Source organism: Nicotiana tabacum, chromosome 11, assembly GCF_000715075.1.
Source record: "Nicotiana tabacum cultivar K326 chromosome 11, ASM71507v2, whole genome shotgun sequence".
Lineage (NCBI taxonomy): Eukaryota > Viridiplantae > Streptophyta > Magnoliopsida > Solanales > Solanaceae > Nicotiana > Nicotiana tabacum.
Genome location: NC_134090.1, coordinates 26,637,828 through 26,661,899, shown reverse-complemented (window position 1 = coordinate 26,661,899; position 24,072 = coordinate 26,637,828). Strand labels below are relative to the sequence as shown.

Here is a 24,072-nt window from a genome sequence, read left to right as displayed (position 1 = left end):
TCGCCCACCAGTAAAATGCGGGAATACATTTAAGTTCTAGGTCGCCCACCAGTATAATGCGGGAATACATTTAAGTTCTAGGTCGCCCACCAGTATAATGCGGGAATACATTTAAGTTCTAGGTCGCCCACCAGTAAAATGCGGGAATACATTTAAGTTCTAGGTCGCCCACCAGTATAATGCGGGAATACATTTAAGTTCTAGGTCGCCCACCAGTATAATGCGGGAATACATTTAAGTTCTAGGTCGCCCACCAGTATAATGCGGGAATACATTTAAGTTCTAGGTCGCCCACCAATATAATGCGGGAATACATTTAAGTTCTAGGTCGCCCACCAGTATAATGCGGGAATACATTTAAGTTCTAGGTCGCCCACCAGTATAATGCGGGAATACATTTAAGTTCTAGGTCGCCCACCAGTATAATGCGGGAATACATTTAAGTTCTAGGTCGCCCACCAGTAAAATGCGGGAATACATTTAAGTTCTAGGTCGCCCACCAGTATAATGCGGGAATACATTTAAGTTCTAGGTCGCCCACCAGTATAATGCGGGAATACATTTAAGTTCTAGGTCGCCCACCAGTAAAATGCGGGAATACATTTAAGTTCTAGGTCGCCCACCAGTAAAATGCGGGAATACATTTAAGTTCTAGGTCGCCCACCAGTAAAATGCGGGAATACATTTAAGTTCTAGGTCGCCCACCAGTAAAATGCGGGAATACATTTAAGTTCTAGGTCGCCCACCAGTATAATGCGGGAATACATTTAAGTTCTAGGTCGTCCACCAGTATAATGCGGGAATACATTTAAGTTCTAGGTCGCCCACCAGTATAATGCGGGAATACATTTAAGTTCTAGGTCGCCCACCAGTATAATGCGGGAATACATTTAAGTTCTAGGTCGCCCACCAGTAAAATGCGGGAATACATTTAAGTTCTAGGTCGCCCACCAGTATAATGCGGGAATACATTTAAGTTCTAGGTCGCCCACCAGTATAATGCGGGAATACATTTAAGTTCTAGGTCGCCCACCAGTATAATGCGGGAATACATTTAAGTTCTAGGTCGCCCACCAGTATAATGCGGGAACACATTTAAGTTCTAGGTCGCCCACCAGTAAAATGCGGGAATACATTTAAGTTCTAGGTCGCCCACCAGTAAAATGCGGGAATACATTTAAGTTCTAGGTCGCCCACCAGTATAATGCGGGAATACATTTAAGTTCTAGGTCGCCCACCAGTATAATGCGGGAATACATTTAAGTTCTAGGTCGCCCACCAGTAAAATGCGGGAATACATTTAAGTTCTAGGTCGCCCACCAGTATAATGCGGGAATACATTTAAGTTCTAGGTCGCCCACCAGTAAAATGCGGGAATACATTTAAGTTCTAGGTCGCCCACCAGTATAATGCGGGAATACATTTAAGTTCTAGGTCGCCCACCAGTATAATGCAGGAATACATTTAAGTTCTAGGTCGCCCACCAGTATAATGCGGGAATACATTTAAGTTCTAGGTCGCCCACCAGTAAAATGCGGGAATACATTTAAGTTCTAGGTCGCCCACCAGTATAATGCGGGAATACATTTAAGTTCTAGGTCGCCCACCAGTATAATGCGGGAATACATTTAAGTTCTAGGTCGCCCACCAGTGTTTTGACTTATATTTAAACTCAGTCCTGTTGATAATTATTGTTTTACAAACTCAGCCACTTTTATGCAGATTTGGAAACTCAAATGATATTTCTAAATGGTATTTTGGGCTGAGAACTACTGTTTTACAAATGCCCGAGGGGCTTATGATGATTTCCAGACTGAGTGAGGCCGAGGGCCATATGTGAGGATATGCTGAGTGATATGAGGCCGAGGGCCTGAGATACTATTTATGCCACGATGTGGCTTGAGTGATGTGAGACCGAGTGCTATGAGGCTGAGGGCCTGAGATACTTTATATGCCACGCGGTGGCTTGAGTGATGTGAGGATATGCTGAGTGATGATGCCACGAGGTGGCTTGATATAGCGCTTGGGCCGTAAGGGGCCCCTCCGGAGTCTTCACACCCACAGTGAGCGCGGGTACCCATTGTTCTGAGTGATTGATACTATGCCCGAAGGGCTGATATGAGTGATTGTGAGGTAGCCCGAGGGGCTGATACTATTCTGAAAGTGAGCTCGAGGGGCTGTTACTGATCTGATATTGAGCCCGAGGGGCTGTTACTGTTCTGATATTGAGCCCGAGGGGCTGGCACTGTTCTGATATTGAGCTCGAGGGGCTGGTTCTATTGATATTATGCCCGATGGGCGGTTTGTTGTCCATGTTTTGCCCGAGGGACTGTTTACATTTCTATCATTTTTGTTACTCGTTTGTAAACTACTTGCTTTACTTGTTGAAAAAAGGGATTTTCACTTGATTTCTCACTGCTTTACTGTTTAAAGTGATTTTACTGCTTCACTATGGAATACCTTGTATTTTTGCGTGATTTCTTGTCTTCAGTCTTTATTTATTATTATTACTCACTGAGTCGGAGTACTCATATTACTCCCTGCACCTTGTGTGCAGATTCAGGTATGTTTTGGTTGATCGGAGGCAGAGTCATCAGGGTTTAGCAAGGTAGCTGCCGGCGTTCGCAACACTGCTTTTCTCTCTCCTCATTTCATTAGTCTGTATCTGTACACTCCAGGTTTTCAATTGTATTTATACCCTAGTAGATGCTCGTGACTTGTGACACCCCGGTTAGTGCTGTATCGGGTTGTGCTTTCGTTAATTATATCATTAAATCATATTTAAACTGTTTATTAATGTTTAACTATTTTTGAAAAGGCGATATGGGTTTGTTGGTTGGCCTTGTCTTCACGAGAGGTGCCATCACGACCGGAGCGGGGTTTGGGTCGTGACAAATAACACTGCCTAACATAAACTTATTTCATTTTAGATGGTTGTTACCTTTTGTATCGTATCGTATTGTTACTTTAAATACAATGTTTGTTTTGATTGTTACTTAAATTGTATTGCATCGTATCATTAAATCCGTCGTTACGTAACGATGAAATGTGTCACTTTATGTAACGACCGATTTGGTGTGGTCGCGTCATTTCCTTGGGTTTTTCTCTCAATCTCACCCTTCATTAGTATTAAATAATTTTATTTTATTATTTACCCTACCTTTTTATATACCGTATCATAATTTTTCTTTATAATATTGCAAGTTTATTCATGATATTACTGGTGCGTGATACCATGAAACGACGATAAAATAACACAATTCATCCAAATATTGTATTCATCAAACGATACAATACAATATAATACGATACATTATGAAACGATACGTAACAACCATCCAAACAAACTGTAAGTCCACTGAGGTTTCTTTTATAACTGGGGGTTGTTATTGGAGTTGAGCAAAATAAACCAAACAAGAAGGGCAGACTTTTACGAGCAAAAGGAGACGTCTACGTCTGGCAAAAAGAAGAAAAATAGGAAAAGTGACATGAATTCACTTCATTATTCTTCCTCCGATTTGTTCCATTGCTTCAAATATTGTTTCAAAAATCATTTTACAATCTTTCGTGATGGCTATCATGGCGTATCCTCTGATAAAAACGTTCTTTACATATAAAACAAAAAAAATAGGATTTAAGATGATAATAATTAAGAATTTTAATATATAGATACATGGACGGGTAACAAATAACAGAAAACATCATACCAAGTATAAATAATGCATCTAGTTAGAAGCAACTGAATTCATAATTCAAAATTCATACTTGAATACATATAAGTTTACAACTTATATAGATTGTAGCATGCATATATAAGAAATAAACATAACACTTATGATGAAAGCTTATATTACCTTAGATGAATATGGAACATCCGATAAGTCAACCGGCCTTCAAGAAAAAGAGTTCATTAGAGGAGAAGTAAGATTTCTATAATTTAATTAATGGAATATTTGAAAACCACAACCAAAAAGATATAATTCAGGGACCTTGAAGACTTAATTGTACCCGATGAATTGCATTTCGTATCTGCAAGAAAAATAGCTATTAGAGAAACAATACACAGTAAATCATTAATGAAAAGAACATAAACTAACAATTATATAATATTTAGACATAGCTGATTTAAAAAGGCAATAGAAAAGAAGGGTTGAGGAGAAAATAAGGAGATGCATGTTGTAGGAAAGAACTGAAGCATGAGGCGAATGATATTGGAAATTGATTGTATCTACCATGTTTGATAAGAAACGGGAAGTACAATAAAAGCATAGGAATCATAATCGATTCTTTTTCATCTTATTAATAACCTCTAAGATTACCAACTTCACAAATTCCCCAGGTTTTAATAGGAACAAAGAGAAGTGTGTAGTTGGACAACAATTAAGAGTCCTTATAGAAATTAATAGTGATTTATCGTAGTACAATTTTATCTTTTAGGTTGACATAACACATATATTTGCAATACGTATGGGAAGGTTAAGTATTGTCCTTAAGCGAAGGGTAATATTGTGATTTAACTTTTAAAGGTTATTATGGTAAATTAACTTCACCCAAAAATCTTCATGCTTATATTATAATATGATATTTAGGACTTTGAAATCAAATAAAACTTTATTTATTAAAACTTTCCATATTTGAATTATTATGTAGGACGCCCTAATATTTAGGACATTAAAATCAACTAAATTTCTTCCTCGTATAAATTGAAGTTCTAATTTAGGTCCAAATATATGAACTAACTTAGGTTGAAATACTTTTAGAACCTCAAAATTTTTAATATCTCAAAGCATATAATCAATTAAAAACTTTCTAATCTCAAAGCATTATAATCCATAGTTTGTCCCTTTTAACATTTAGCGAAATATTTATTCCCTTTTTTACCCTTTAAAAATAGAACTCGCGCTAAATAAAACAATTAATTAATTATTCTTTTAAGATTTAAGATTTTGAAAGTAACTACAATTCGAGTTATTAAAGTTTTCTTTATTAAAAGTTGGTAATATACCGTATTAGTAAAAGGAAAATCGTAACGCGTTAGTTTTCCTTAATACAGTAAATTACGTTAGTTTTACTGTTAGAAAACTTTGGAGCACTTTGAGCTCCTTTTAGGTAGAGCCATCAATATGGGTTTGGCTCGTTGGACCAGCCCAGCCCAGCTTGTAATTTAACAGGGCTGGCTGGAATTTTTGGAGCCTATATAAAAATAAGGCTTTTAAGCCCGACCCGAGTAAGTCCGTGACCCATGAGGCTTGACTGAGGCTGTGCTGGGCTGCGGGCCTAATAAAAGTACAACAACAATAACAACCCAGTATAATCCCACTTAGTGGGGTCTGGGAGGGTAGTGTGTACGCAGACCTTACTCCTACCCTGGGGTAGAGAGGCTGTTTCCAAATAGACCCCCGACATCCTTCCCTCCGAGAACTTCCCACCTTGCTCTTGGAGAGACTCGAACTCACAACCTCTTGGTTGGAAGTGGAGGTTGCTTACCTAATAAAAGTACATATTTAAAATATATAAAGTATTAAATATATGACACAAAAAATAACAAGAAGAGTATTCCAAACTTAAAATTTATTAAACTCATCATATTAAAAGATCAAAATCTTAAAATGTTGAAATTTAATTATTCTCAATATTTAACTAATTAATATTGCATACGAATTGTAGATGTAGAAGAAAGTGAATATGTTAAGACAACCTTCTCATAAGCATATTCAAATATGTTTGATGAAGATGATGTGTTAGATATCCCATAAGTGTCATGGGCGTTCTCTTGAATAGTTTGTTTTGAGTTTTGGCTTTTAGTGAATGAAATATAGTCTTATCTTTTACTTTTTTAGTATTTATTGTGATATATTAGAATCGTATAAAAAGTTATTAAGTTTTGTAAAATTTTTCCAATAAGATTTTTTTAACTTTTAAATATTTATCTTTTTTTTTAGTTTAGAAATTAAAGAAAAAAATATAATATTATATTTTAAAAAATGATGGGCCGGCCTGTGGGGGCTCGTAACCCACATAGGGTTGGGATGAACTGATCATTATAAGGTCTAGCAAAATGGTGGGCTAGCCCATCCCAACCCATCAATTGCAAAAGCCCACGTGGGCTGGGCTGGGCTAACCCGCCCCTGCCCATATTGACACTACTTTTAGGTTTAGAAGTTTTTTTGTCTGTCATTAAATTTTAACCAATTAATTATTTACAAATATTTTAGTTAAAAATTTCAAACACTTTCAACTCCAAATTATCATTCTTGGTTCAAAATTCATAATTAATGTCTTACTTATCATTTTCTGTTTCACTTATAATATAAAAATTTACTAATTAAATATAATTACCTTGCACACTAAAACAACTTAAATATTATGTTTTGAAAGTTATATCTGTTTATTGAATTTAGACGGTTGTAGATAAATTACTCATAAAAAATTTGCGTATATAGTGCCGCTAGTGTTTTTATTAGGAAATCAAATTTTCTAATATGCTCAATCCTTATTTTTAGTTCAAGCATATCCTTATTTTTAGTTCAAGTTTTTCTTTTGAACCTATATTTGATATATATATATATATATTTGTAAATAAACTACAGTTAAATATTGGACAAACTTTGAAGAATGACTGTGTATATTGTTTAACTCATGTAAACTAAATACTGTATATATTAACGTTGATGCATAAAGTAATAGATTTGTCTAAATACTGTATATATTCAAACTTTATTTTTGTTCTATATTTTACTAATTTTTATTGTCAGATATAAAATTCACGTGCACTAAAATTAGTTTCTATAAATGACACTTTAACTATTTCATGATTCTCTCCCCCGCCCCCAAATGAATAGTAGCAATTAGCACCTTAAATGGTACGGTACATACCCACATCTTAGCTCCTCAAACCGGAGTGACGTGTTAAACCGATTCGGTCGACATGTGGTGCTTTACTGACCCCGGTTCAAACTCCGGATATTTTATTCGAACAACTCCAGAAAAATTAAAAAAAAAAAGCTACTAAAATAAGTGGAAATAGAAAAATATCCCAACATTAAACCCAAAAACCCTACATTTGTTAAACCCCAGTCATCTTCTCCATTTCTCAAACTCCTATAGAGTTAAAACAGTCTTATCTCTGCTTCTCTAATGGCTAATTGAACTTAACTAAAAATACTATGGCGGCGAAGAAGAAGCAAAATCAGAACAAGCAGAATTCAGTGAAGAGTAGTAGTAGCCAAATTGAAAAAGCAGTGAATTGCACTAAAAAGAAGAATAATAATAAAAGGAAGCAACAGCAACAGCAACATCAGAAACAGTTTTTGAATGAGGATGATTATAGACTTCGGCTTCAGGAGGTATTGTATTCACGGGATTATATTTTAGCTAAAATTTTCAGAAAGGACGGTCCTCCACTTGGTGATGAATTTGATTCTCTTCCTGAAAATGCTTTTTGTCTCCGCCTGAAGAAAGGTAATTTATATAGAAAAAATCATTTCACATTTTGAGTGAATTTTTTATAAAGCAAAATGGTTTTGATTGTTGATTGTGTAGGTGATAGTTCTGTATATGGTTGTGTTCCATTTCTAGCTCTGGTTAAAAGCGTAGCTATGTGCTTAGGTAGCGAATGAAATCAGTCTGTTATAAGCAATTGAGTCCGTCCCTACTGACGCTACAGCTTCTTTTGACTTTGGTCACACTTGGTGTAAATTGAAGTCAGTCTAAATAGAGTTTAAGTTATGTGCATTGTCAGTGTAAATTCTTTTACACTATACGGTCATTTATAAGGTAATTACAGGTAAACTCTTGATAAACATTATTTGGTAATAATTTGATAAATATGGTATTTACCTGCTATCAAAGGTTATAATACACTTCTACAACTTAAACCCATATATACATATATGTGTGTGTTTGTTTGTTTGTGTGTGTGTGTATAGAGCTAGATAGATATTATCAGATTCGGCAGGAGGCGGCGATGGATTCAGTACTATATATCTGCAGTAGGTTCTCTATATGTTTTTGTATAGTGTCCTGCTTTGGAAACTATCCAACGGTAGACAATCTTAGGAAGAGAGGTTTATGGTGGTGAGCAGTGTTGCATGTGCAAAAAGCATGAGGAGTCTTTTCTTTTTCGGGTTTGGGTTTTTGTGTGTGTGTGTGTGTGGGGGGGGGGGGGGGGTCGTGAAGAAGACGATGGAACTTTGTGCCTGTCATTTACAACCTTCAATATCCAAGGGGGTTAGCCTAGGACATTAGCTGAAATGATATCAGGATGGAGCTAAGGGGCAGTTGATTAGAAGAAAAAGAAGTTACGGAGGATGGTGTCTTGGCGTGGTATCGATGAAATTGTATTTGATTTTTCCATACATAAAAATAAAATAAAATAAAATGTTGTTTGATTTTTCCAAAGGAAGAAAATATAGCTCTGGCGAAAGGGAAGTGGGTGAGCTGCTCCTCAACATATACCTATGAGCATTTGACTCAAATATTCAAAATTTGCTGATAGATGACATTACTTGGCATTTGATGCTCCAATGGCTAGCCTTGCTATGCACATAGAGAGAAGAGGGATAAAAGGAAACAAATCTCACAGTTTATAACTGTGCACATGAAGAGATGATTCTAATGGAATAAGTACTAAGTAGAGTAGGAAAGATTAGACACTAGCCACTTGTCATTTTTGAAAAGTGTAATGTCACGGAACGCTATTACATCTTCCTCTTCTATTTATTTCTATGGTTGATTAAATGCCAGACTGCCAGTTACCTCTTTCTGTATGCTTGCTGTACTAAATCTTGTTCTTTTATTTTTCTTCCACGATCAGGTTCCAGAATTTCTAGTCATGCGAGCCAAGAAAACCAAGGAGCGACTAAGAGGAGAAAGGTAGGCAAGATATATTCCAGGACAAATGTTCATATCCTCTAATTGCTCATTATCAACAATTAGTTCTTGTCACTTGTCACTTTGCTTATATTTTCTCTTTGTATTTAACCTTTTTTTCCCAAACCAGATATCTGCACCTGCCAACTCGCATTGCCGAGCTTCATGTGAAAGTAGCCGTCCTGTTAAGACGCATGGTGTTGGGAAAGGTGTGATAATGACAAAAGACGTTTCGGTGAAAAAGTATGGCACTGGGAAAGGTTTAATGACTGAGAAGAGGGTTTCAATTAGAAAACATGGTATGGGGAAGGGTTTGATGACAGTTTGGCGGGTGACAAATCCTGATGCCGGAGACGTCCCCACTGGTGTTGATTTTGGAGAGAGTGCTAAAGAGAGAAAGAAGAAGTTGCTGCAGCGTCAGTCTATTTTGGTTGAGCCTCAGGCCATGCCTTTGATATTTAGTTAGCAATTTGTAGTACATGCATGTCTTCCAAGTTCCCTTTCTGATTCTTTGCAAAGGTTGTTAATTGCTGGCTGAACTTCTGTATGCAGAGAAAAATAGAAAAGAAATTGCAGGATACAAAGAAGGTTGGCGTGAAAAGCAGAAAGGTATTAGTCTGGCTAATGCTGTAAAGCTACTATTGTTAGTGGTTGGAGTTGCCTTTTTTGATATATAGCGGTTTGGCTGATTTTAGTTTGGCATTTCATAATTGCAGCCAGAGAATAAAAGGATTGAAAAGCAGAAGCCACCCCGTAAGGAAAAATGTGAACTTGCACTGGAAGAGAGAAAGTGCCAAGAAGTCTTACCTATCAAAAAAAGGAAGTGCCAAGAAAAGTTTACTCAGTTGGAGTCGCTAGTGGACGATGAGGAACTTGAGTTAATGGAGTTGGAAGCAGGACCTAACTCATTAACGTGCTGTACCCACTTCGCAAGCAATGGACTTCGTGGCTGTTCACTTTGCAAAGGTAGAATAAGGCCCCCTCTTTTTCTCTATCCTCTTTGCAAATGTTAGTTTATTGCTATATTATATGGTCTAATTGCTGTGACCAAGTGATATTACACGATTCGCCAGTCATCAATTTCCTTTGAAGCATACAGATTTACAATCTATGTCTAACAAAATTCCTTTATTGCTTTAGGTTTACTTCCAAAGTTTCCTCCGGATTCAGTAACAATGAAGCTGCCTCTCTATGTGCGACCTTGGGATTCCTCTCCAGAGCTTGTCAAGAAGCTTTTCAAGGTACTTGAGAAATAATATTTTTTGCTGAGTCTGATGGTTCTAATACAAATAAAAAAATAGGATATTGGATTGTCATGGTTAGTGCTCACTTGGTATACCTCATTGTTAATGTGCTGTTTGTTAAAAAGGATTTACTGCTCTTGTTCTCAATAAAGTTGCACAAAGATGACCAATAAAAGTGGTGAATTATTTTGCATTTTGATGCTTTTCTTAACATAGCTCACTTTCTTTTTTCCTATTTCTTTTGTCCATTATAAAAAGCATATGGGCTAATATGCAGTTTGTTTTTGCAGGTCTTCTACTTTATTTGTACATACGTGGCAAGAATTGATATTTGTTCCTTCACAATTGATGAGTTTGCTCAAGCATTTCATGAAAAAGTAAGTTCAGCTGTGTACTTGTTATTCTCCATCATTGCCTATTGAGACCTGATAGCTGCTTCTAAAGATGGTGATCAGATGTCTATCACTTTCCGATTTTGATATGATTCTTGTTGCTTTCAGAATTCCTTGCTCCTTGGTCAAGTTCATTTAGCCCTTCTCCGGCTTCTTTTGGCAGATGTTGAAATTCAGCTTGACAGTGGATTAATTCATCAAGCAAGCAGAAAGTGCAATTTCTTGGGATTGGTTTACTCAGTGAGTCTACTTGCATTCAGATCCATTGGCACTTTTAAGGCTTTTTATTTTAACATGAGTTTGAGTCTTTAAGAAGCAGCTGTAAGACAATTTTTGTACTGCAATTTGTATGTATTTGCTATCCAGCTAGTGCTTCCTAGAACTTCAACCTGAATGTGGATTATTGATTTGATTATTGTCACTTTGCTACAAAGGAGGTTACACTACTTTGGTAGGACAATAAAGAGGAGAAGATAAGGGGAGAAACAATGATTCTTCAGAAAATGAAAGGGGAAGGAATCTAAAATATGGTAGAAATGGCACAAAAGCGAACTTGATCATGTCATCAGCTATCCCACCATTTGTGCTGCGCTTTTACACGCTATTTCTATTGGGGTGATTCCCTGAACTACACCTACACGCCTAACCCTATAAGTTTGTACAAAGTATCCTGGAGCATATTCGTATATGTTTGCTTATACTTGAATCAATTCAGAGGGTTGACATGAGTTATACTTTACTGAAAATGGGACAAAAGGGAAAGTTACGGGCCTATAATCTTGAATTCTTCAGGAAGTGCATGTAATGAAGGTAGATGGTCCTTAATAATTTTATCACAAAAACAAATTAAAGGAAAGGTATAGGTCCTAGATTCACCTTTTACATAAGCTAGAGCTGTGAAAAAGGATCCTTCCAAACAGTTGTTCTAATATGAGACTGAAACGATAAGTTTCTTTCTCAAGGATTGCTGCTCCAATATACAACGTTCATTCTTTTTTTAGCAGGAAAAGCTGGAACTAGCTATTAGTAAGTCTAGTGCAGTGAGACCAAACTATTATGATCCTTGCTAATATATTTATCCAAATTAAAAAAAAGAAGAAAGAAATCCTTGCTAAAAGGCAGCCCGATGCACTAAGCTCCCGCTATGCGCAGGGTCCGGGGAAGGGCCGGACCATAAGGGTCTATTGTATGCAGCCTTGCCCTGCATTTCTGCAAGAGGCAAATCCTTGCTAAAAAGATGAGTCTTTTTTGTTGGAATTAAGAACATAGGTATAGAGAATACTGAGAGTTTGATATGGGTCTTATTTCATTATGCTAGCTAGTACCATCACATGTATTACAGTAACAGTAGCCTTTTCTTTCCCAAAGAATCCTACTACTGCAATATCGTTAATGCCTTAATGGAAAATACTGAACACTAAGTTTGGTTTGGAGAGTTGAGTAGCAGAGAAGTCCTTTAAGTACACGAAGTGTTAGAAACCCCAAAGATGTCCTGAATCTCTATCAGGGAGTATGCAAAATCACAGACCTCTTATATCAGGACAAGTGGTATTTTCGACATATTAGAATAGGTTATCTGCTTCTTTATTGTATCAGCTAACAATGTTGGTATATTCTACATGCAACCTCCCTCTATGCATTCTTCAGATGCTTTTCTTCCACAGTCACAATGGTGATACTGGTCCTGGGAAATGATTAATCCTTGGATATCAAGTGATGTAATGGGTTTGCTAATTTCTTTCCCTTGAGAGGGTATATGCCACTGGATTATTTATATGCTTGTCTATTCTGCTGGCAAACTTCTGTTATCTCTGTTTTTTGAAATCTTAAGTGTGCAGTATTCTGAAAGAGGAAGCACTTATTTTATTTCAACGCAGATTGAACATGAAGAATTTAGTCTGAAACTCTGGATAAGTTCTCTCAATGCCTTAACATGGACAGAGATACTACGGCAAGTCTTGGTCGCAGCTGGTTTTGGGTCCAAACATGGTAGAGTACCTCAGGAGGCTCTCAGCAAGGTGCTTCAGCTTCTGTCTACTGATTTAATTGTATTCTTGCATCTTTGATATGTCAGTGGCTATAAGTCATACTCTAAGGTTCTTGTCGTTGGATATTTAAAGCTTTTCGATCTATGAGTGGTCATATTTCATTGGAAGATATAAACTGTTGGAAGTGCTGAGCCTTCACTGTGTAATAAAGTGGACAAGTACTGTTATTTTTTATCTAATTCAACTCTTTCCAGAAAGCCCCAAACACATCTTAGTGTTTTTGTTTTTATGTGGCAGTGGACTCTGTCTGTTCTATGTGATGGCAGATCATGTGGACGACTCTGCATCGTGCTTACTATAAACTGTTATTGGTCTTGATATTTTCTTGAAAAAAGCCTTAAATCTTATGACACCTAATAATGCAAAATTGTCATCTTTCAGAGGAGTATCTTGCAGGAAGTTTTGCTGTTTGATACATGATGTTACTCTGTAATTTTCATTTCGTTTTATTCCCATTGGTTTCTTGTTTCTTAGGAAGTTAGTTTGATGGCCAAGTATGGGTTAACCCGTGGTACACTGAAGGGTGAACTTTTTAGCATTCTGCTACTTGAAGGAACTAATGGAATGAAAGTCCATGAGCTGGCAAAACTGCAATCTGTAAGTGGATGTTAATTCTGGTCCTTACTATTATCATTTAGCACCTCCTTTACATCATAAATGCTTCGGTTAATGAATCTTTTCTCTTTTGTCTCAAAGATTGTTGAATTGAATCTGGCAGCAACAACCATTCAGCTAGAAGATTTAATAAGCGCAACCCTTTCTAGTGACATTACCTTGTTTGAAAAGATTTCATCTTCAGGGTACCGTCTACGTATTAATCCTTCTTCAGAGGAATCTGAAATTTCTTTCTCAGATTCTGAAGGAGATGACACCGAGGTTATTAGTGGATACATCAGAGATAATTCAGACTGTGAGTCCCGCGAACTAGTTCCAGCTGAATCTGGACGGAGATATCAGTTTGAAAATAGGAACAGTTCGTCAACAGTAAATACCGAAATTGATGAAAGCTACTCAGGAGAAGCATGGTTGTTGGGGCTGATGGAAGGTGAATATTCAGATCTAGGCATCGAAGAGAAGCTGAATGCCTTGGTGGCATTGGTTGATCTTCTTACTGCTGCATCCAGCAACACTGAGAAGGTAAAAAGTTCGACATGAGTCCGTTATGTCCTTTAAAGGAACTCTACCTCTAGGTTATCATGCCCTAAGGGAAAAAGGTTATCATGCCCTCAAACTCTTCTGCCTTCCTATTTGCATGTCTCATTTACTGTGTTCAATTTTGCTTTTTAATACATTCTATCGTCTCCATGAGCATGCTAACTATATTATACTTGTAGGTAAATTTCTAAGAAACATCTGAGCTGAAAGATAAACCTTGAAAATTGATAGAAAAGGTAGAAAGGGAAACCACGCCCTCTATAACTGCTGATACAGACATACAGTACTGTTACTCTTGAACAAAAATACATGAACAAGGAAACAGCTCTGAACCTGTTAACAACCAAAAGAGATAAAAGGAAAAGGTAAAGCAAGAGGTCAAGTGAAGACATCAATAGAAGCCTTACAACTTTTACATTGTTTCTGGTGGAGGACGATGGATTGCTGTTGCAGTCAAGAAAATAGAGTCGCTCCTAGGGCTTTGGTTTAACAAGTAACAACGGAGATAGTACAACTGGGGATGTGCAGTAGGTGCACATCACGAGTTCAAATACTGGCTACTGAACCTTGCCAGTATTTAAATGGAGAAGAATGAAAGAGCGTAACGATGTTCCATCAAGTTCCAAAGATGGAAACAATGGATTTCTTGGTTATCCAAAAAAAAGAGTAAAGGAAAATATAGTGTGTCGCATTAGTTAAAAACTCTGAGGGGGAAGCTCATCTTTTCTAATTCATGGTGATTAGCAGTGCCTTGCTGCTTTATGACTTATAAGTATATCAAAGTGTGTGAAGCTATATGGCAGTACAAACGAATAGGACTATGTTCCTTTTTGTTCAATTGCCAATGTAGAAGAAGGCAAAAGGCGTGGAAGTTTGCTCCGTTAGCTCTCATGTGGATAGTTTGGGGGGAGAGAAATAGGAGAGCGTTTGAGGGGATTGAGTTTTCCTTTTCTCAACTTAAGGATAGTCTTTTATCTTTGATCGCTTTTTGGTGCACCCATGTCGCCCCTACTTGTATAGAAAATTGGGCGTCTTTTGTAGAGAATCATGTTTTGATGTAAATTCTCTACTTTTTGGTATACTTCTTGTATATGTGAGTTTTCCTCCCTTTTATTAATACAATTTACCTTATCAAAAAAAATGTAACAAAGCTCTTGTGGAACTAGGTTGCTGATCAGATCGGCTACTTTTTGTGCATTTTAATTAGTGACAATTTTTTTCTGCAGGATCCGATGCCGTCCCGTGTAGAATATGCTCCTGCGAGGATTCATCATGCTTCTGGTGGAAAAATAAAGAGGTCATCAGCAAAGTCATCCTACTTGACTGGTCAAGCACAAAGTCATAGTGGACTTAGTAATCAAGATTCAACAGTGTCGCTGGAACTTGACCCTGTTGATTCTTCAGCATCAATGTCAAAAATCTGGGAGAAAAAAAAGTCACCTAGCACTGCAAAGAATGCCAAAGAACTGGAAGCTGGAGACAATTTGCACCCTATGCAGTCTATCTTCCTCGGTTCTGACCGTAGGTACAATAGATACTGGATTTTCTTGGGCCCTTGCAATGATCTGGATCCTGGGCACAGGAGAATTTATTTTGAATCTTCTGAAGATGGTCACTGGGAGGTGATTGATACTGAAGAGGTACTTTGGTATATTTTTGGCACTTCTGTTTCTTATGTTTGTAACTGCAACAACTTTTAAGAAATGAACTTTTCCCTGTATTTTTAATCTGGTTGCAGTCTTTATGCTCTTTGTTGTCTGCATTGGACCGTAGAGGTACACGAGAGGCTCTTCTAGTTGCATCTCTGGAGAAACGGGAAACCTTCCTTTGCCGAGCAATGTCGAATTTGCTGAATGATTTAGGAGATAGGCAATCACCTCAATGTGGAAGGAATTTTTCTAGGGAAGATAGTTCATCATCTGCAGTTTCTGATGTGGACAACTTAAGCCTGGTTGAAGTGCACAATGGTTCTACTGGTTCCCAGGTGCCTGTAGGGAGGAAAGGAGAACATCAGCAAGAAAAATGGAACAATGCTCAAGCTTTTGACTCATGGATATGGAAATCATTTTATTGTAATCTTGCGGCTGTGAAATGTGGGAAAAGGTCTTATCTTGATTCACTTGCAAGGTGTGAACAGTGTCATGATCTATACTGGAGGGATGAGAAGCACTGCAGGATTTGCCACACTACGTTCGAGCTTGATTTTGATCTTGAAGAAAGATATACCATTCATACTGCAACATGTAGGCAGAACCTAGATCCTGATAAGTTCTCAAAGCATAAAATTCTCCCATCGGAACTGCAGTCACTTAAAGCTGCAGTACATGCAATTGAGGTGAGCAGTCATTCTAATGCTTTTGCAACTAGTATTATATGTCCATATTTTAATGTTCATTTTAAAAGTGTTTACGAAAGTGCTCCATATACACAAGAACCTCTTATTGAGCTTGTTGAGGTTAGATATGTTACAATGCATGAGATACTTGTATCATTTTGAGTGGTATGCATGTCTTGCTTTATGTCAAAAAAATCCTTACAGTGGTTCATGTTCGTGAAAATCATACTAATTATAGCACATCTGTAGTAGTTGCATGTTTCTATCAGGTGGTTGCATAGACTGTTCTATGCTAGTCTAAACATCAGCTGCCAAACTTTGCTGTACAACATTGCATTTTAACTACTTTAAATCCTTATTATTACATATCTCATTATCCTGAAGATCTATGTAACTTATATTCATGTATATGATGAGGTCACTAACATGAAGTTCAGTTCATCCTTTGCTTGATGCTGCAACAACAATTAAAACATGTTATGAAAGTTTAGTTTGTTAGGATGCTGGAAATAAAATCTGAGATGAACGTCAAAGAAGGTGGGATTGTGCTTTCGAATATAATGTCTTGCCTTTTGTGTATTGGATAAAATAATGATTGTACAAAGAAACTAGCTTATCAAGAAAATTGGATTACATTTTGTCATGCCTAGATCAGCAGTTGACTTTCTGAGATGCTGGTATAGAAAAGGGCCAAGGAAGAGCAGGTATTGGAATACTATACCAGCATGCATATGGTGGACTATATGGACAGAAAGGACCACAAGATATTGTGTGGTCTCCGGTAACTCTATTATCAAGATAAAACTGAACTTACTTTTGTCCTGCTAATGGTGTAGATTGGAGCATGTAAATGAGCTTAATCAGCATGACAAATTGCTAGAGTCCTTACAGGATTAGAAGGGCCATACTTTTGCCATTTTGCTTCTGAATATATTGTACAGTTGTAATAGTACACCCATTGTGTTAGATTATCTATAAAATCACTTTACCTTCTCCATAAAAAAGTTCATCAAAAAATTTACAAGAAAAGAGATTTCTTCATTTTTTAAAGAAGTTTTCTCCACCCCTCAAAAGGTGGTTCTATTTCTTCCCGTCCAAGTTGTCCACATACAAGCTAGACAAACTACTTTCCATGTCTTGCTTACTGCAAATTGGGCAGTATAAGGTCCCTGTTGGGCATGGCCTAGTGGTTGAAGCATGGGAGTCACAATCTCAGAATCTCAGATTTGACTCCCAATTAGAACGCTTGGTGTGAGGCAGCCCGCTCCAGCCTTGGTAAGCAGGATTACCTTGTCGGCCTGCGCTTGTGGGCTCGACAGGTTGTCCAGTGGATTAGTTGAGGTGCGTACAAGCAGACCTGGACACCAGCATTTAAAAAAAAAAAGAAAAAGCAAGAGCAAGACAGGCCTCAAATAGCTGATTGAAATTGAAAATAGACTTAAACTACCTGATATGCACCTTCATAGTCTTTAAGTTACTTGTTCTGTGAAGTGCCACACAATTAACCATCCAACTTATTTTTTTGCAATTAAAAATCTGATTTATGTTTTATCATTTATAATGTTGCAGTCAGTAATGCCTGAAGATGCCTTAGTTGGTGCTTGGAGAAGATCTTCCCACAATCTTTGGATCAAAAGACTGCGCCGGGCCTCAACTTTATCAGACATTTTACAGGTGACAAATACTGCCCGTCCTTCAGTATCTTTTTGATAATTGGTCTTAATTTCTCGGGAGTCGCATTTTGGAGTTCAAAATAAGCAGAGATCCATGAAGTCTAGAACAATACCCTTCCAACTGTTGCTAAATCCATATTGTGTTTGAGATTATTTACTTAGAAATATGATCTAATCATAGCCTGTTTGGCCAAGCTTTTTTTTGGTCCAAAAGTGTTTTTTGGCCAAAAATTGAGGTGTTTGGCCAAGCTTTTGGAAGGGAAAAAGTGCTTTTGAGGAGAAGTAGAAGCAGTTTTTGAGAAGCAGAAAAAAATAGCTTCTCGAGAAGCACTTTTGAGAAAAATACACTTAGAAGCAGTTTTCAAAAGCTTGGCCAAACACTAATTACTGTTCAAAAGTGTTTTTCAAATTAATTAGCAAAACACAAACTGCTTCTCACCAAAAACACTTTTTTTAAAAGTACTTCTAAGAATTAGCTGATTTTAGAGGCTTGGCCAAACAGGCTATCAGTCTCACATAATTGGACTTCTATTTTGAAATACTTTGTAGGTTCTTGCTGATTTTGTCACTGCTATCAATGAGGACTGGTTGTGTGAATCTGGTCATACTTTGGGATCGAATTATGACCCGGAAGAAATTATTGCAAGCTTTTCAAGCATGCCCCAGACTTCATCTGCAGTTGCTTTTTGGTTGGTCAAATTGGATGCCTTGGTCGGAACCCACTTGGAAAGTGCCCGTTAGCAATATACAGTCCAAAGGTGTGCTACTTTCTTTTGTTTGATTTTAAGTTCCTTCTTGTTTTATATTTTTGCACTTTTCTGACGATTTCGATCCATCTATTTATGCCCTGGGCATTTGGTTTCCTCATTTATTATTTATTTCTCATTGTGTTTGGGGAGATGGGAGGGGGGAGGCTTTTGAATGAAGCTTCATATAGTGCTTCTTTGGGCAACTATGTAGCTCTTTTGACCTGGTTGAAAATATTTATGCAAAAAGTTGGTGATACAGCTTATTGCTTGAAATGTGCATTTCCTACTGAAAGTGTGTGCTAAGTCTAGCTAACAAAGGGGTAAGGGTCTAAAAATAAATAATCAAATGAAAGGAGCTAAGATCATTGAAATCTTCAGGTTCTGTTGTATGTTTTGTGCCATGCCCGCTTAGCCCTGTTGTGTATCTATCTTCTTTTGAAACTGTAGAAGTAATGCATCTCTCCTTTGTCTCTCAAAGTAGTTGACAGATTTATCTTCTGACTGGCAGATATTTTGTTGTGGACCATTATGACCCTTTTGCACTGAATATATGATATAGTCCCTCTTCACTGATCATCTGACACGTCTCTTGATATTCCTTGACATTTCAGGTACATTTGTTCCGATCAGGTGATATTCTTTAATTCCAGTATTAGAGTACATGGTTTGCATCAAACCGGATCCATCACACTTCTCTGTGACAAAATATAGACTTTTGTAGAGGGTTATTCCTATCATTATCCCTGAGGGAATCATGTCGCTTACTGCTAGAAATGTAACAGAAAGCTTTATGATTTTTTGGAAAGTAAAGCAGAAAATGCGGCTTGTTCAGCAATTGGTTCAACGATCCAACCTGACATTAGACACTTGTACAATGTTACTTCCCAACATCCATTTTTATCATCAGTATACTAGGATACATAAATGCTTATCGAATGTACATAATAGAGTAGGTTCTCTTCCTCATATCCAGTCCTCACCGCTCCAATTTTGGCCATCTGTTGTATTAGGAGTCACTCTTGATTTTTTCACTTGTATTAACACATTCCTTGTAAGATAAAGAATCTGCTATACATGTCTTCCTTTGCGGCAAAGTAATAAAATTTGATGGGGCTGTTCTATGCTTCGATTCCAGATCAGTTGTTTATTCTTGCTGGGGCTGTTATATTAGGAGTCACTCGATTTTTTCACTTGTATTAACTCCCCCCACCTGCTTATCCAGTCTTGTAAAATGGTTCGTTTGGTAAGCTTAAAACGTCACATTCTTTTTAATTTGGGTACTTTAAGAAACAGTGGGTTATTTTTGTCTGTCAATCTCTTATCCTCTTCGGATCTGTTTTCTACATAATTATGATTGATAACAATATTGTACTTTTTGTGTTCATGGTAGGTGTGAGACTTGTTTATTTAAGAGTTAAATGTTAGCGAGTAACAACTCAAAAATAACTATATGAGAGACAAATCTTTTACTGATATTGTGAGTTATTTGCCAATTTATTAACTTGTTGGAAGCGACAATGTTGGAGTTGCATTGTGTAATTTTTTATAAGGTAAAGATTTAATAAATTTGCATTATCTAAATTGTATTTATTTTCCTATAAGACTAAAAATAATGTTCTTAATTTGTTGCATCTCAAAATAATGAAAAGAGTAGTCTTTGAAGAGAACACTGTCACTAACCCTGGCTCATTTATGTGGTCTTTTCTCTCTTTATTTCTCCGATTATTTTTCGGTTATTACGGGGTTACACCAAGGGTCTGCGTTCAGCCCTTTCCTATTTGCCCTGGTGATGAATGCTATAACGCATCATATTCAAGGGGAGGTGCCACGGTGCATGCTATTTGCTGATGACATAGTCCTAATCGACGAGACACGACGCGGCGTCAGCGAGAGGTTAGAGGTTTGGAGACATACCCTTGAGTCCAAAGGTTTCAGGTTGAGCAGGACGAAGACGGAATACCTTGAGTGCAAATTTGGGGCAGAGCCGACGGAAGCGGGAGTGGAAGTGAGGCTTGATTCTCAAGTCATCCCTAAGAGGGGTAGTTTCAAGTACCTGGGGTCGTTTATTCAGGGGTCCGGGGAGATCGACGAGGATGTCACACACCGTATAGGGGTGGGGTGGATGAAATGGAGGTTAGCGACGGGAGTCCTGTGTGACAAGAAAGTGCCACTGTTACTGAAAGGTAAATTTTATAGGGCAGTGGTTAGGCCTGCTATATTGTATGGGACCGAGTGTTGGCCGGTGAAGATCTCACACATCCAGAGGATGAAAGTTGCAGAGATGAGGATGTTGAGGTGGATGTGCGGGCATACAAGGAAGGATAAGATTAGAAATGAAGATATTCGAGAGAAGGTGGGTGTGGCCCCCATGGAGGACAAGATGCGGGAAGCAAGACTCAGATGGTTCGGGCACATTCAAAGGAGGAACACTGATGCACCGGTGAGAAGGTGTGAACGACTGGCGGTGGTGGGTACGAGGAGAGGTAGAGGGAGACGTAAGAAGTATTGGGGAGAGGTGATCAGGCAGGATATGACGCGACTTAGGGTTACTGAGGACATGACCCTAAACAGGGAATTGTGGAGATCAAACATTAAGGTTGTAGGTTAGGGGAAATTGTGATGTCTTTTTTACAGCGCACTAGAGTGAGACCAGCCAGTTAGGAATTAGTCTTAGGATGTTATTGATCAACTACTGATGATGGGCTTTATCTGTTGTGTATTAATACCTTACATCTTTTTCGTATTTCCTATATCTCTTATATTGCTGTTACTTTGTTATTTTATGGTATTTATGTTATGTTATGGATTTTATGGTATTTTATGTTGTTTTATTATGAGTCTATTGATAGTACTAATATAGTGTCTCTTGTTGCCTCTTTGAGCCGAGGGTCTCCTGGAAACAGCCTCTTTGCCCCTCGGGGTAGAGGTAAGGTCTGCGTACATATTACCCTCCCCAGACCCCACTTGTGGGATTACACTGAGTTATTGTTGTTGTTGTTGTTGTCAGAAGTTGACAAGTACGTTACAATCTCTTAAGAAGGTGTGTACTTATAGACCAATGAAAGAATTCAAGCAATTAGAGCAAACATGAGTATTAGACAAAGAAGAAGATAGTATTACGCAAATTAGAACTTCGAGATTACACCAAAAAGAATCTTGATACATTGAGCCAAACTGAAGAAGATCCCAAGGATCTTAATAAAATCTTAAACAATACATATGATAAATTATTAAAGAAAGGAAAACACAAAACAATCAAAAACTTCGGAAGCATACATAGGATTTTGGGAGAAGAAATGGAGAATAGAAGGACTAAAAGAAGTTAAAAATATCAAGGAGATGGTTGAAATGATAGAATTAGTGAATATCAATAGTACGTTGGTGGGGGAAATGACGGGGGCGGAGGTGAAGAATAGGTGGAAGATTGCTCGTATTTCTCGGGTGGTGGAGATGAGGCATAAGTGAAAGTTTGCTTGTAATAGTTTGTTGGTGGTGGAGGTGAATAGTATGATGGTAATACTTCATTTGTCTTTAGTAGAGGTGGTGAATTGAACGTTGAAGGTGATTGCTCATAGTATTTTGGTAGGGGTGGAGGAGATTTATATGAAGATGTAGATTTTTTGTAGTATGGTGGAGGTGGAGATTTATAATAAGTTGGTGATTGCTCATACTTTGGAGGAGGTGGAGGTGACTTGTAGTACGAAGGGGATTTCTCATAATAAGTTGGTGGTGGTGGAGACTTGTAGTAAACCGGTGACTTGTAATATTTTGCTGGTGATGATGACTTGTAGTATTTTGAAGGAGTAGGCGATTTGTAGTATTTTGTTGGAGATGGTGACTTGTAGTAATTGTGAGCAGATGGAGCAGGTGACTTGTACTATTTTGTCGGTGATGGCGACTTGTAGTAGTACTTTGAAGGAGCTGTCGACTTGTAGTAGTTCTTCAAAGGAGCATGTGACTTGTAGTAGTGCTTTGAAGGAGCTGGAGACTTATAATAGTTCTTTGAAGGAGCTGGCGACTTATAGTACTTTGCGGGCGACAGTGACTTGTAGCAGTACTTTGAAGGAGTTGGCGACTTGTAATATTTCTTTAATGGGACATGTGACTTATAGTAATTCTTTACGGGAGCAGGTGATTTGTTGTAGTTCTTTGAAGGAGCGGGCGACTTGTAGTAAGGAATATTGACATGATATTTGGACGGAGATGGTGATTTGTAATACTTGTTAGAGTTGTAAGGTGAAGGAGAAGTATAGCCATAAGAGTAATCAGCAACAACAGTACTGGCTACAAAGCAAATTGCCAAAGCAGCTGCAAGTAGAGGCCATTGCCCCCAAATTCCCAAAGCTTCTCATTTTGATATTTGCAACTATAAGTGGAAGAAGGAAAGATAGAACTAAGAAGACTGTTGCATTGTTGGGGAGGGAACTCTTGGTTTTTATATTGGGGTGAAGGCATCTTTTTTAACATTTATGTAATTGCTTCATGGTTAGCCATTAAGATGATAGCAAAGTCCAAATAAAGACTAGGTCATTACTTAGTGGGAAACATTATTTTCTGATAACTGAACAAATCATTTAGAAATAAAAACTGAAAATGGAGAAAAGGAAAAAAAGAAGGAAGCCACAACTACCATCTCATTGGCGAATTAAAAGAATAATCATTTGCAAAAGGCGGACATTTTCTTATTCCAGAGCAAGAATCTATAAGTTGATTAGTACAAACAGAAAACATGAAGTTCAAAAATAACAAGGGAAAAACAACGAATATAGTACATCTTAACACACTATGTTTGGATTATTGTTACGCATCGTTTTATCATGCATTGTATTATACTGTATTGTTTTGTGAATAGATTATACCGTTTAATGTTGTTAAATAGAAGTAACAATTTTGTTGTTTGGTTTGACTTATCATAATATACTGTAACTGATAAGTTTACTAAAATACTCTCAATTGAATACTCCCTCCGTTTCAATTTACGTGAACTCATTTGACTGAGATCGGAGTTTAAAAAAAGAGAGAAGACTTTTGATCTTGTGGTCTAAAATGAGGCACATATATTAGGAAAATTTTATTTGTGTCTCATACAACTGACACTAGTTGTATGAGGCAACTTTTTTGTGTCACAGTTTTGTGGACCTAGAAGTGTAAGATTGAGGTTCACAAATTTGTGAGACAAAAAGGATCCTCCTACAACTAGTGTAAGTTGCATGAGACACAAAATAAAACTTCTCCATATATTATGTGTGACTATAAATCTTTATGTAAAGGTAAATTGTTTCCAAATAAGGAAAGGAGTCATTCTTTTTGGCACGGACTAAAAAGGAAATATGTTCACATAAATTGAAACGGAGGGAATATTAAATTTATTAAGAATTACAGATAGACATAATTTAAGAAAATCTCCTTTTACTATTTATCACCAATTATGTAGCTTGAAAACAAGAGCAAAAACCTGAAGAAAAATGTTAACTATCATTAAAAAAAATGGAAAGAGACAAAAAAATGAATGGATATTTGAAGATTTGAATGAAAAGAATGGCACGGACCAATTCTAGAAAAGATGGACGAAGACAAAGTATGTCAATATATTGGAGATTTGGAG

General features: G+C 37.3%; 1 protein-coding gene and 1 pseudogene across 1 annotated transcript; one reads left to right on the top strand and one right to left on the bottom strand.

The window, feature by feature from the left end:
* The first annotated feature begins 7,015 nt into the window (after nt 1-7,015).
* On the top strand, nt 7,016-19,593 carry LOC107793383 (homeobox-DDT domain protein RLT3). The gene is made up of 16 exons (XM_016615723.2): nt 7,016-7,461; nt 8,816-8,874; nt 9,002-9,301; nt 9,424-9,480; nt 9,588-9,837; nt 10,012-10,112; nt 10,406-10,492; nt 10,616-10,747; nt 12,385-12,525; nt 13,030-13,152; nt 13,252-13,692; nt 14,937-15,350; nt 15,449-16,045; nt 17,615-17,719; nt 18,268-18,476; nt 19,079-19,593. Exons 1-15 carry the CDS (start codon nt 7,167-7,169, stop codon nt 18,457-18,459), a joined length of 3,294 nt encoding a protein of 1,097 aa, XP_016471209.1. The 5' UTR covers nt 7,016-7,166; the 3' UTR covers nt 18,460-18,476; nt 19,079-19,593.
* Nucleotides 19,594-21,834: 2,241 nt separating this feature from the next.
* LOC142165780 (uncharacterized) lies at nt 21,835-23,857 on the bottom strand (annotated as a pseudogene).
* Nucleotides 23,858-24,072: the final 215 nt, after the last annotated feature.